The sequence below is a fragment of the Ambystoma mexicanum genome, chromosome 6q (assembly GCF_040938575.1).
Source record: "Ambystoma mexicanum isolate Mex_15411 chromosome 6q, UKY_AmexF1_1, whole genome shotgun sequence".
Taxonomy (NCBI): domain Eukaryota; kingdom Metazoa; phylum Chordata; class Amphibia; order Caudata; family Ambystomatidae; genus Ambystoma; species Ambystoma mexicanum.
The window spans coordinates 227,738,339-227,752,958 of NC_090937.1; the positions used below are offsets into that span (position 1 = coordinate 227,738,339).

The window sequence follows — 14,620 nt, forward strand, 5'->3', positions numbered from 1 at the left end:
GAGCCTTTCCCCCCCCCAAATTCATCATGCTAGCGAGGACTCTAGCAAAGGTCCGCAGGGAGCAGACGGAAATGGCGATTGTGGTGGTGCTGCTGTGGAAATCGCAAGTATGGTTTCCGATTCTGATGGAACTTTGCTCTGATTTTCGAGGGTCATACCGTGTCGGCCAAACCTGTTGAGCAGCCAGGAAGGCCAGGAGCATCCCCTGGTGCAGGCAGGGGCACTGCAGCTATTGGCGTGCAGAATTTCAGGCAACAATGGGATTTGACAGTCCTTTCGAAAGACGCTGCGGGCTGCCTCAGAGACTAGTGCACCTTCGACTGTTAGGAGCTAAGACGACGCTTGAGCCAAGTGGGAAAAATAGTGCATGCAGCAACATGTTCATCCCGTTTCTGCACCTGTAGTTCCGGTTCTGAATTTGCTGGAGGAATTGTGCCAGGATGGGCGAGCTTTCTGCACCTTAGGAGTATACAGGTCGGCTATTTCTGCATCCACTAGAAATGAGAACACCCAGCTGTGGTTAGACTGGGATGTGGAAGTGGTCTTCTGACTCTTTAAGCAGTGGCCGGTCAATGAGCAGTTGTCTATACATCGTCTTTCCAGTAAACTGGCGATGTTGCTGTGCTTAGTTTCATGTCGGAGGGTGTCCGATGTTAAGGCGCTGAAGTGAACAGGAAGATGTTGTACCTGGAAGGGGTGACTTTTCAGATTGCTAAAAGAACTAAGAGCGGTTCCTCTGTCACTTCTTACCCGTATTTCCCAGATGAGCCCAAACTGTGTGTAGCTCAGAGCATTAAAGACTATGGGAACGCTACTTAGGGGGTGAGGCCTCGAGGGGTGCATCAGTTGCTGATCGTGCACATCAAGCTTTTTCATGCGGTAGCTTCAGCCACCATAGCTAGGTGAGTTAGAGAAGCACATGCACTTAGCGGGAATAGATTTGGGGCCCATTCTGTCCGAGCAGCGATGGCATCCAAGACCTTCGAGGCAGGTGCTTCCCTGCATGACATTTTGAAATCCACTGATTGGTCCACGGAGGCTACATTTAAGACCACCTACTTAAAGCCTGTATCATCAGTGGCTGTGATGGTTTTAGAGGTTTAAGTCTAATATTTGATCTTATTCAATTTGACCATTTTCTTTGGGTCTTTTTTGGGGTCCAAAATTCAGGGGAAGACCCCATGCAACCTCCCCCCTACCTTAACCTATTCCCTTACCCCTCCCCATATATTTATTTTATTTAATATTTGACCGAAAAAACTATCAAAATAATTCGGTCAAATAGAAAATGTAAAATGTTTTTTTGATCAAGTACGCAAATACTGGTTTTAGACAGCTTTGAAAAAGCATAATGCTCGCCTCCGTTCTTGACATTACCCAGGCTTACAGTGCTAGGAGTCTTGATTCTATTAAAGAGACAGAGGCAAGCATTATCCCACCCAACATACGCAGGGTGGGTGCCTTGATTGTACTGACTTGTATGCTAAGGCTGTTGTAATTTGGTTGTGTTGGACTTTGCTGTGTATTCCCTCCCTAATTGTGTGTCTAGTTGACTCCTGGGTGATGATCTTAAGAGCAACTGAACAGAGGGCTTCTTCAGAGCTGTGGAGAGTCTTACAGGTGCGGTCGTGGATTATGATTGGTTATGAAACTAGACACAAAACTACAGAGGCACAGTGGACTTCCGGGGATTTGTAGTGTCATGTAGTGCAAGTTTTGTTTAGTGGTTGTTTTACGGATTAAGAAATAATGCAACATTTGAAAAAAGCTGCTGTCAGCAGTGGCATTAAAAAGTTTAAACAAAATGCGCACCTCCTTGTCTTTAATAGAATCAAGATTCCCTGCGGTGTAAGCCTGGGTTATCATCATTCTACATTATCACTCAAGCCAGAGCTCTGCCACTCAGGGGTGGGATCATACCCCCACGCTTTGAGGTAACAGCCACATGCTACATCGGCTTGTGCCACAGATTATTATATTCATTATTACATTGGAAAGCATGTAATAGCAATTCGAACGAAGCTCCTTTTCATTTCACATGCTTACAGTTCACCCAGTTCCGAGGCTTCCAAGGGGATCCATACTATCAGACATGGGACCCATGGGGCAGCAGACGGTTCAACGGCCCCGCAGGAGGGGATACATTCAATAGCAGTTGTGAATAATTCCAGACCTCAGAGGACTGTGGATAGTGATATTCCAGTCTTCAATCTATCAGATATTGAACTGTCACCTATACAAATCCAACTCCTTGGTAAAGGTTTATCATTCGTACTGACTAATCGGACCGATTGGTTCACCGCTCAGGGTGAAGTTAGGCAGTTCTTTAGGAAGGTCCGCCTCAGTAATTTCTTTAGTGACAAAGAGCAAGAACTGAATACAGCAGAAACAGGCCTAAGGGTCCCGTCGAACTTTACTCCACTTGATAATCAAGTACCACAAGAAATAATTCTCTTTGAAAAATGTGTAATATCGGACCTCAAGAGGCTGCAAAAAGATACACAAAAAACTAGACACAATCTGTCCAACACTGAGAAACAGGCTATGGATGAACTAACAGCTAATACAGCCTTAATAATCAAGCCTGCGGACAAAGGGGAGGCATTGTGGTCTTCTCCCAGATTAAATACCACAAAATGGTGATGGACCTATTAGAGAACAATGGGTGCGATCGGCCATTACGCAAGGATCCAACTCCAGAGATCAAAGAGGAAATTAGGGAAACTACCCAATTTGCAGCTGACCGCTCTTGGATCACACGAGAGGAACTGGAAAATTTGACTCACTCAGAGGAAAGGACACCTTCATTCTATGCCCTCCCTAAAATTCACAAACATGAATCTGACCCCCCCCGGGTAGACCAATAATATCGGGCTGAGGCTCTTTAGTTGAACCCACCCTTGTGTAGGTTTATCGATTTGTTTCCTGCAACCCATAAGTCAGAATACCGGTACGTATTTGAAAGATACTATGGCCACGAATAACATCTTCAAAGGTGAACCATTTGATAGCGAAAAAGATCTCCTGGTTACAATGGACATTAAGTTTTTGTATACTAACATACCCCAAGAGGAGGCCATAGAGATCATTCAGAGCTTCCTGATCCATCAGGGGACACAACTGAGGGTCCCAGGAGGGTTCATTATTGATCTAATGACCATTGCCCTACAAAAATGTCTTTGTATATGCAGGACAATATTACTTGCAGATAAGGGGTACTGCTATGGGGGCGGCTTTTGCCCCTAGGCTAGCCATTCTTTTTATGGCTGTGTTCGAGGAACGGTTTGTGCTACCAACTAACAACCAATTTAGATTGCAAATCAGGAAGTGGTATCGTTATATAGACGATGTGATCTTCATTTGGCAGGGCAATGTAGACTCTCTCAATGCTTTCTTCATTTATCTCAATAGTCAACATTCCACTATCATATTCACCATGGAACATGATAAGACATCAATCAATTTCCTGGATTTGGAGCTTAGGGCACAGATGGGACATCTTAACTGTACTTTGTATTAAAAAACAGACAGGAACACCACCCTCCACTTCACCAGCTTCCACCCGAGGTCCCTCAAAGAAAATCTGCCTTACAGTCAATTTTCGAGACTGAGGCGCAATTGCACAGAAGTATCAGACTATTACCAACATGCTAACAGATTAGCTAGTGATTTAAGGCAGAGAGGGTATGCCAGAAAGTTGGTCTCACATGCCCTCAAAAGAGCGAGGTTCACGCCAAGGGAAAATCTTCTTGAACCCAAAATAAGAAGTTTGCCCCAAGAGAGGATTACATGTGTGACCACATTTAGTAGTTAAAATATTGGCGTTTCCATGGTTGCAGACGTCAATCAGTAAGAAGACGCTATACAGTAGCCAAGAACAAACACGAAGCATAGGGCTCCGGGGCAAGGGTGAGTTTTTCCATCTTGCCTCATAGTATCGTGTAGCTACTGGCTGTCTGGGATACTGGCATTTATTTGCTGTCCCTCTCTCTGTTTGTTTTGTAGACGGGAATGCATTAACTTAACACGCACCCGCTATTCTTCAAAACTTCTGCATCCACACGCTGGGATGCACTTTATACCTGCAGCATGAATTTACAAATCACATCATACATCTAGCAGGTTAGACCGACGGTAGTTAGGCAAATTATGGACTTAATCACTGATTAAGCCCTGCCTTTTTGTTTTCTTATTTGGCGAGCATGGGCCTCGGCACTGGTAGATTTAATGGCCCTCTTGATAGCTTCCTTTTTGGGCTTTCCTCCATACAGGTCACGGACACCTCGCACTGTTGTGCTCCTCGTCGGCAATTAATTACGGATACAGCTCCTACTTCTAATTTTCTGAGAGGCACGGTGCACTAACCGGGAATTCTTTTCCGTGCCACTCCGCATCCGAGGCCCGGCAGATTTGAGAACCGTAAGTCATCTGTGATTCGACATGTATTTTAACCCCTTTCCCTTCTTTTCTTGGTGTTTCGTATCATTCATATGACCATATTAGCTATTTCACTTAGGGATGCCTGTAGCCTGGTTCAGTGCAGTTTGCCTTTTTTCCTTCCTTGTCTCCCTGCTTTCTGCTTCATGTCCATTGCCATGCTTAAGTCCTAGTCCAAATAGTTTTTTTAGTGCATTCACATGCGATAGCACCCACTGTATTTCGGGTGGATGCAGATTTTATATTATTATCTCCACTCAGGGAGCATTGACTGTATTACAGACTTTGTTTCAGGTCTGCTGCAGGAGCCAACTGTCCCTGTTTTAAAGTGTTGTTTATTTGTATTTCTAGCCTTTATTGTTCTTGTTTGCATTTGTTTAAATATTGCATTTTATTCCCCAGGGGTCACCTTTTCTATACATCTAACTCTGCTCCTGAGGAAGGCGTTATACACAACTATCAACGCTGAAACGTAGCATACACCTGCTTGGATAACATTCTCCCAAGCGAGTGGTAGTTGGCAGAGTTTTCATCTTTTTCAGCCACTCTACGTAGACCCTGAGTAGACCGATTTGATTATTTAGTACTATTCTGGACACTGACCTGGAGTAGATTGATTTGATTAACTCTGAGGCTATAGTGCCTACACATTGTGATTGAGACCTGTTATATTTAATAACAGCATTATTGCATGCAATGAATCCATGCATATCAAACTCATTTGATGCCAATTTTCTGAAATATTTTGGTTTTGTTTTTGTTTCAATAGGTGAAGCTTATGTTAATTTCTCAATTTTGAGAATATTTTGGGTTCATTTATGATTTCCCTTTTGTTTATGTTGTGTTTTTTGCATTGTTTTCAATAAATTGTGTTATCAGAAAAAATGTTGTGCTTAAGACCAATAGGTTGTATGTGTTCATCAATATAACACTTTGCACAAGTCAATGCATCATCCCTTTTTTGAATCCGAGAATATGACTGAGTAACACAGGAGATGTGATTTGGGTGTGATATATGGGTGCCTAAGGTGTACATTCTAGCAAATAGGACTAGATCTTACATCACACATCTATTTGAAAGAGTGTGTGGATGTATTTATTTATCGATATAGAGAAACAGGATGCAGCTAATTGGGTTATCTAGCATTCTTTGAATCTTTTTTCCTGTTGGGACACGTTTCCTTGTTTTTCTTACAGTTTCACCCAAATCACACAGTTAATTGGCAGCGGACTGTCTGGAATCGACTCCGACGCATCCCTTTTCCAACCACCAGACAGTAGTCGTGGTAGGCACTGGCAAAGTGTAGTCCTACTGTTATGGTGGCTGCGTGTCCCATTTGTATTATGAAACTAAGCTCACACTACTAAGGAATTAATATAGAAACGCTTGGATATCCTTGTCAAGTAGCCCTTCTACACAACAACAGATCAGATTTAGCCAAAAATATAAATAATTATTTGTTTTGCGAAGTAATCCAGAGAGTTTGGCATGTATCTAAAACAATGGTATAAAGTGCATAATTCCTGTTTAAATGTCGGATTATTATTATTGGTCACACTAGAAACAACCATGGATAGACCAGAACGAAATAATTCACAATAGCTGCCAAAAAAAATGCCCATACTCCTGGGCTGGCAAATAGCTAACCCCTTCCATTACGCCCCCCATAGTTGGGGACGAGACAGCATGAACAGATGGCCCATACACAAATCTATAGAAAACATCTGCTACCCTATGGAAAGAATGAATGTCCTCAGGAAGTCAAAATGTTTAGGGGTGGGCTGGAAACAGTTGGTTCCTACTTATAAATTGTCAAATTGCATTGGCTCCTGCAGTGATCCAATAGGCAGAGAAAAGTGCCCTTTCAAAATGTATTTTCGGGAGACCGAGTGACTCATTTTATGAGGGATCTCCTGGCCTTGGCTGGAGTGGTCACTGGTAAAAATACCATAGGTATACTGTTGCAGAGTAAATTAACATGAAACCATGGGTGTTTGAGGCTTTTCTATAAACAGCAATCAGTAGATGCATGAACTCTGCCCAAGAGCTAGCTTGATTTAAATCTTTGAAGGAGTTCCAGTAATGAAGGATAAAGCAGTGCCTAGGTGCCCTTGGGTTTAGCGCCCTCCTAGGTGCCCTTGGGTTTAGCGCCCTTTATAAATGCTAAATAAATAAACTCTTAAAGATATCGGGAAAGCTCCACAAACAAAACAAGTCAAAAAATACTCCTCTATAAAGTGGGGGTACACAATGTTAACTGCTCATTTACGAGAAAAGCCCATATGTCATTTGCGTTGCAATTCTATGTTTAGTATAAGTTGCAGTGTCTGAGGATGGAGAAATCAGCTGTACAAGGACAGTTACAGTAAGATCATCAAGACACAATGACGTTCCTCCTCCTTGAAGCCATTTAACCCTTGCACAAGATCTATACATATTTGAATCCCAATGCTGTCCCTGCATGATTCCTCTTGGTCATGCAATGTACCTGTAATCTTACTTACTAACTTGCAATATTTTTAACTGTGGAGTTGTTTACAGAAACTAATAAGGTAGACTGGCCTTGTATAGGATGCCTCATGCCATTTTGTCAGCCTCTTGGCACTAAACAAACTGATAATCCATCGGAGTTCATACTTTTGAGGTTAAGGACACAGCACATTTGGTGCCTTAGCAACTGTCCTACTTTCAACCATACCTATTTTTGGCAGCAACATTTCAAGCCAAGTAAAAGATTTGCAAATAACAATATTACGCAACTTTCAACAATTCTGAGCTGTAAACACTGCAGACTGACCCTTTTGCAAATGTTGGACGTAAGAGCACCCAGAGTCACGACGAAGGTGCAAATCTCCAGGAGAAAGTTTCTATCAGATAACATGCACACCGAAAGATCAAACGTGAACAAAGATTACACTTTGGAGGTAGTGAAACAAGGTGCCACAAATTGTGACATGGGAGAAGAGGAGGAAGTGATTCTCTGCTTTTATGAATCTGCACATGCTGCTTAGTTTGTAGCTGTGTCCCTCATTTACAATGCCTGTCCTTGGCCATTCCCAGTTTACATATATAAATTGGGGAAGGTGGAGAGCCAGCCTCCTCCCATCCATTCAGTCAGTGCCATAAATACAGGCCAGTCTGAACACTCGTAGTTCTAGCTCGGTCAGACAATTGTCTCCTTTGAGAAGCTTCAAAAGTATTTGTGCTGGCAAAACATCCTTGTGAATGTGACCTATTGATTTATACATTTAAATGTTTGGGGTTCTGTTTCATTCACTACTTGAGTGACGCAAAATATAAGATTATTTAGACACAGTTTCTTAGGAAAGTCAAACTAATTGCCATGGTAAGGCAACATTACTCCATAGATTTAAAAAGCACTATGAATCCGCTGAGATTTGCACAATGTACTTACGGGACATTTCCGGAAGTCATCAGCAGTGTTTGCCGCCTGCAGCAACTCTGCAAACATTTCAGGCTTCAGCCGCTCGTGTCTCTCCAGTATTCTGTCAACTTCATTACTGCAAACGAAGTACAGGATCAAGCATCAGCCCTGACAGTGCAGAATAGACTGAACTATAAATATTGGTCACTATGCCAACAACAACAGAAGCTGCTCCAAGGTTACAAAAAAGTGCAGAAAGCAAACAACTCTTACACCATACTCAACCGAGCCGGACTTGGGGGGAGTGCGGGCCGGGCGACCGCCTGGTGTGCCATAGTCCTCCAGCTCATTGGAGCCTTTCATGGGCTACCCAGAGCTGGCGTTGTTGGAGAAATGTCATTTTGAAATTAAATGCGCTTGCGGCACCATTTAACAATAGGGTGCTGACACCCTATTGAGATAATTACCACCCTGCTCGGGCGCAGGAGTGGGGTGATAATCATCTTAATAGGGCACCCCAGCCCCTTATTGTTGTTAAATGCGCTGGCTCCCGCGAGCGCATTTAATGTTAAAATGACATTTCTCCCACCACAAAAAGGAACATTTGACGCCTGCACCCCCCTCCCCCCCAATTTACCAGGGGTGCGGCGGGAGGGCGCCAAATTGTTCTTTTTCTACCCGGGGCGCTGCTGCCACTACGGCCGGCACTGGTGCCCAACTACTAAAAACAAACCTGAAAAACTAGGTTCCACCCACCAACCAGCTCCTTTCCGGCCCCATTTGCTTCAATTTCCCCACACCTCTGACAGCAACATTTCAGGTCTGGATGTAGGAAACTTAACTCTGATCCTGTTATGTTAAGTGTTTGGGTTTCTCTATGTAACATGTTTCTTTGTGCCATAACGAAGTGTCTCTCAGGTAAAACTGGGCTCAGGCGACCTGTTGGTGGGGGGAAACAGGAGATGGGCTACACATTCACACAAGTACCAGAGTCTATTAATATGACCAGGGGATTGGTCTAAGGAGGTCAGTGGCACCTGCTTGCACTTCTTCGGCTAGTATGCCTCCACCAGTAGTGAATACAGGGCATACTTTCAGATGTCACACTTGTGAAGAAAGATTAAATAACCCTCCAAATGCAGGTATTTGCTCATTTAACGTCAGAAATAAATCTCAATAAACAGTTGCTCACAAAAGTGTAGGTAAACCCCCCCCCTCAGGATAAACTTTATATAACATAAAATGAATAAATAAATCATGGCTCCAACTAGGGGGTAATAACTCAGTAATAATATGCAAACCGATGGGAAATAAAATGCAGCTCTTAATTCACACTTTCTTGCAATAAATGGGCATCAGCACCGTGGTGGGGGTGCCAGCCAATCAGGTTGCTAGTAACGCGGGCTTGAACTGCAGGTGAAAGCCTGCGTTACATGCCGCCTGATGGCCGGCTGCCTCAGTCGCCATCCTCCCCCCTAACATCTATCCCCTCCCCCCAACATACTTACCTTATTTCAGCACCCACCATTCCATATACAAATTCTCAAAATAGCAATCAACAGTGCAAGCCACAGGGCACCCCTTTGACAGAATGAAATCTGCCTGGGTGTAGTAGCCTGAGCAAATTCCATATGCATCAATTAAATCATGCATGTAAATCTGTCTCTGAAAGTGAGAACTGCTAATCTGAACCCCTCCCACCCCCTTCTTAATGCTCCATGCTGAAAAGCATGCAGCTGCCTTGTAGTTGGACAATACAGCAGAATAAAGTGACCCATGCATTCCTGCCAAGAGACTGATGGAGCACAAAGCTCCAACAACTGTAATCTTTGGTGGTTCTGATCCTAAATGAAATCAGAAGTTTGTGGTCCCAGTACCTGGTGGTAGATAACAAATCGAAATATAAGCTATGTCTGGCTAAGATATCGTGGTCTCTGGGAATCCACAATTTTACTGGCCAAACTGTTTTGTGTCATTTTATTATGAGCTTTGTTTGTAGTTATCATCCTGTCAGGGCAGCCTGTGTATTCACGGTCTTGGGCAGAGCTTCATCGAAAGCAGACCATTTGGGCTGTGCCCTAGATACAATTATGGTCTTCAATGTGAAATGTTTGTCACCTTTAGGGGGACACAAACCGCTCCCAGGGGGCAGGGAAGAGGACCAGTACTTCAGAAAACAGGCTATGCCAGGCCAAAGGAAATTACACCAGAGTGGTAATTTTTATGTTGGCAGACAGGAGAAAGGGACAGCATTAGATTACACAGCAGAGAAACCTCATTCCACAGAAAGGTCCCACCGTCTTGGATTCTTGCTGGGGTAAAGTGCCTACTCCCCACTTCCTGCAGACCAGGTTCACTGGTTAGGACATCACCATGTTGAACCACTTACAGAAGGCTAAAAGGCAGCCAGTACCATGTAGAAGATTGACTATTGAAGGGGATGGACCGCAACCATGTTGAATCATCTTTTTGTACCACAGAAGAAGGATTTTATCTGGATCTTTATTGGGGGTACATGCTGTTCCAAAGCTTTATGCACAGAGGTAAAGATAAAGACTCCATGGAGGGAGAAAGAGGGAGAAAGACCCTTCCCTCAACTATCCTAGAGGAACATTGGGGGTGACCCTCTCGCTGTACAAGACCTATTTATTTAAAATTCTTTCATAGCATGAACCAGACACAATTGCATCGGAGCGCTTTACGGTTTGAAATATACAACATATATGAACAAACAAAACCCACAACAATTAAAACCTTTCCAAAGTTATCACAAAATTCACAAAGTAAATGAGATTAAATTGTTGAAACACATTAAAAGACTGATTAACATAACCAGGCTTTCAGGAGATTTTCTAAACCTCAAAATGTCAGTGATAAAATGGAGGTCAATGGGTAAAGCATTCCAAGCTGAGACTTCAGCCCCTGAGAAAGACCTTTTCAAAGAAGAGGACGACTTGAATTTACATACTTCCAGGCAGATAGAAGTCTAGTTTAGATGGCCTCTTGAACCCCCAGAGATGAGTTCTCAGCCTGACAAGATGTTTGCCAATGAATTGCCTATATAGGTAATGCATAGTAATTTAAACATAATTTTGGATTCCAATGGAAGCCAGTGTAGGGAGAACTAGGATAATCCTACTGCAAACTTAGACCATCCCTACTCAGGAACCTGCTCACTGGAGGCGACAGTCCAAGCAAGTGCTCTCTTAAACATTCATGGTTGGAAAGTGCACAAAAAGGACTTGTCTTGCCTTGGAGAGCCTCCATCACCCAGAAGTCAAGAAATAGTTCTGGGATCGCTTTTCCAGCTTTGACCATCTCAAGATGCTTTGAGCCGCTACATGAACCTGGAGCTGCCTGCCCTAACCATTTTTCGATGCGCTATTGAGCCATCTAGATAAGGACTTGACTTAATGCCTGCCTGAGCTCCTGCCACTTGAGCCGATCAACCCACAAAACCTGCATTACATCGCTGGACCTCTTTAAGGAAACTCGACAGATTTGAAATGCTGATTCGAGCCAATCACTCCTACAGGACCACATCGCAACAATGGACAGTCTCAAGCCAACTCTCCTATCTCAACCACCGAGACCAACTGCGAACCCCCGATTCTAAACTACCTGATGCCAAATCAACCTAGTTAAAGCGCCTACAAGCCTAGCTAAATGGTGTTGGTTAAGCCCCAAAAAAGAAGCATTAAAAGACATTTGAAGTGATTCGGTCGCCCTTAACTTGCATTAAAGGGCCCTAATGATTAACACAACCCTACTTGGTACCTTCTTTAAATACATCTTCAGTGAACTTGACATTGCTACTGAATTTATAGCCACTACATCCATGTCTACGAACCCAGGGGGCCCTGGCCCTTACAAAGTCTGCATATTCTGTGTCTCCTATTAGAGGGGTATGCCATGTGTTTTTGACTAGTGTTTTTGTATTGTCAGTTTAATTAAATTATCCTATTTTTATAAAACTTTGGTTAAACATTCTTTTATTTTGGCACCACAGTACTATTGTTTAGATTGCTTTCATACATCCTTTCTCAAGAGTTCAGCCTGCCCTTGGGCCATTCTTACCTGTCCCCCTTCTTATATACTGGAATTATATAAGAGATTTTCCAGGATGTGGGAATTTGTTGTGTGTTAACCATGTCAGTAAAGAGTACATACAATGTTCTGGACCACAAATAAATATTCTGTTTAAATATCACATAAATTAGGGAATTAGGGCCACCCACTCTCGAGGAACTGGCCTTGGATATTCTTTCTGCCATTTCTTCCGAGGTACACTCCAATGACCACAAGACGGGATTTACATCAGGGTAATTGCCACTAATATATTGTCTAATTTGTACAAATCCCTAAAATGCACAGACCACAACTCCTCCATTATAGGATTAGTTTGTAGGGAACATTGTGTCCTTTCTATGTCATTGATCAGGCTCCAAAACGTACATGAACTCCCCTCCCTCAAAGAGGTCAGCATAGCCTCACTATCATTTTGAAGCAAAGTAAACCGATGGGTTTTGGTCCAATTCTTCAATTTCTGCTTTATTGTTTTAATCTTAATGGTTTTTACCTCCAGTCCCCCATGTGTGACATTCTAAACTTGCCTTAACTCTTTTCGGAATGCTCCTTTTCATTTGTTGTACTCCAGGATCGTATTTATGGGAATGAGTTTTTGCTCGAATACATATTGACCTGTCTTTCCCAATTGTAGCCAATACGGTCATTATATAGTTATTAAAAGACGTAGAGGTGTTCGCTGACCTTTTCAACTCTAGATGGGAGTTCTCTAAATCCTTTAGAATAGACATAAACAAACATACATTATTTTTATTCCATCTCAGTCAGTTGCCGCGTTGATTTATCTTTACAGATGAACTATAGATATATACAATATGATCAAATGTATTCCACTCCAAGATTGCCAACACTATCCCATGGTCCCTAAACTCAGAATGCCAGATTTCAAAAGATCTATTTCGATTAGAGATGGCTTTCGATACAAATATATAATCATGCATGATGAAGTATTCTTACCAAACCAAGTAGCAAAGTTTTGCACTGCCCCTCCGTGGTTACACATAATAATCAAAGACCCCAACCTTCCAAGTTAGAACGCTACCTTTGTCCCTGTATCTTTTTATGTCTGGCTGCATTCACCCCAGAACTCGAACCCCAGCCCTCCACATAGTAGAAGTTGTGGGGGGGGGGAATCCCTAATAGTTGGTCACAATCTGTTGATGGGGATCTGGTACAATCCGCATAAAAAAAAAATAAAAAAAACACCACCACCTGACCACCCGTACATGCCAGGTACCAGTCTTCATCGTTTGATTTAACAGCAATAGCATGTTTTCCAGATTCCCATCCGAATTCCAATATATGTTAAACAAAATTTGATTGGAATGATCTCCATTTTCTATTTTTATAACCACAGCTAAAACACCCTGAAATACATCATACTGGTTTATGATGTAGATTCCCCTTCCTTGGCGGACAGCAACAAACAGACCACTAGCAGGGCTGCCCCTCAAACCCCGAGTGGCTGGTTCACTGACCATTTCATAGCCATGAAATGACGGTAATTCCGTCAACCAAGTTTCTTATAGGCAGATAAGGGAGGAGGAACGAAAAAAACAATACAAGGTTATGTTCGAACACAATGTAGAAGATCCTTGCACATTCCAAAAGACTTGTGTGAGATCAGAGTCTATGCTAACGGCGATTTTTTTTAATTGCTTGATGGCTTCTCGAAGTGTTATTGCTAGCCACCGTCAATTAGATTCGTCCCGCCCAATATTTGGAACAGTTTGTACATTCCCAACCAATCCCTCTCTTCCGTCATTCTTCATCCGTGGATCTACCCCCTCCCAGACACTACCCTCTTTAACCCCCTTCAAAGAGGAATTAAAAGGACTAAGATGATAGCCTAACTCGTGGAGATGCTCTACTTCATTCATTAGTACCCCATAAACCATTCTTGAGGGAATTACCAAACTCACAGTCATACCTTCCAAGATGCAAAACATCTACCAATTTGAGGTCATTGGATGTGATTAGCCAAAGAGCAGGTTATTTCATTAAACAGGGATAAGACTGTGGTCCTGTTAAGGTAATCCGTTCCACCTCTGCCAAACATGTAGTTGTGCTTCATTCGGATAGACAGGGTCTCTGAAACAGGTCTCCAAAGGTCTATTTCTTGGGAGATTATCATAACACCCCTCCTGTGAGGGTGGCCCCGTTAGGTCCACTGAGATCCTCATACTGGTAAGGGGATTTCTTTGATTCCATAGTCAATTCCTTTTGAGTTTTGATAGGGATATTGCGATCAGTTAGGGTGGTCTTGATAATCTCCATGAAGCAGTCTCTAGCTTCCTCCTTTACTGCCCGTTTCAAATGGACCTCTGATCGCCCCTGAAAGGAAGATGAAGAGGTTTCACAGATCACCAAGGAAACACCAGAGTGCTTTCCTGGGTTTAATCATTTATCAGGGTTAGAGTGACCCCTTTAAATTTGAGTCTCCAAATTTCCCAGACCACAACTAATGTTTCTTCATGTTGGAGGCCAATCCTTATCTCTGACTCACATTTGGCCCTTCCTTCCTCTTTTACTGCTTTAGGTCTTTCCTGCAATATTAGCAGTTTAATGAGATCTCTAATTTCCGTCTCATTCAACGTGGGGACCTTGAGATGTCTCTTATCATTTTTATATAAAATGAGGGCCATTTAGGTGAATGTTTACAACAGTGCCTCTGCTATTCACCCTTGTTCCAATAGAATATATATATTTTT

The 14,620-nt window shown here is 42.8% G+C and overlaps 1 protein-coding gene across 1 annotated transcript in view; it reads right to left on the reverse strand.

The window, feature by feature from the left end:
- The window catches only part of USP53 (ubiquitin specific peptidase 53), a 321,924-nt gene that overhangs the window by 177,363 nt on the left and 129,941 nt on the right, over positions 1–14,620 (reverse strand). The window contains exon 6 of the mRNA XM_069630685.1: positions 7,854–7,959. Within this exon, the coding sequence (XP_069486786.1) occupies positions 7,854–7,959 (106 nt within the window). The remainder of the gene's footprint in view (positions 1–7,853; positions 7,960–14,620) is intronic.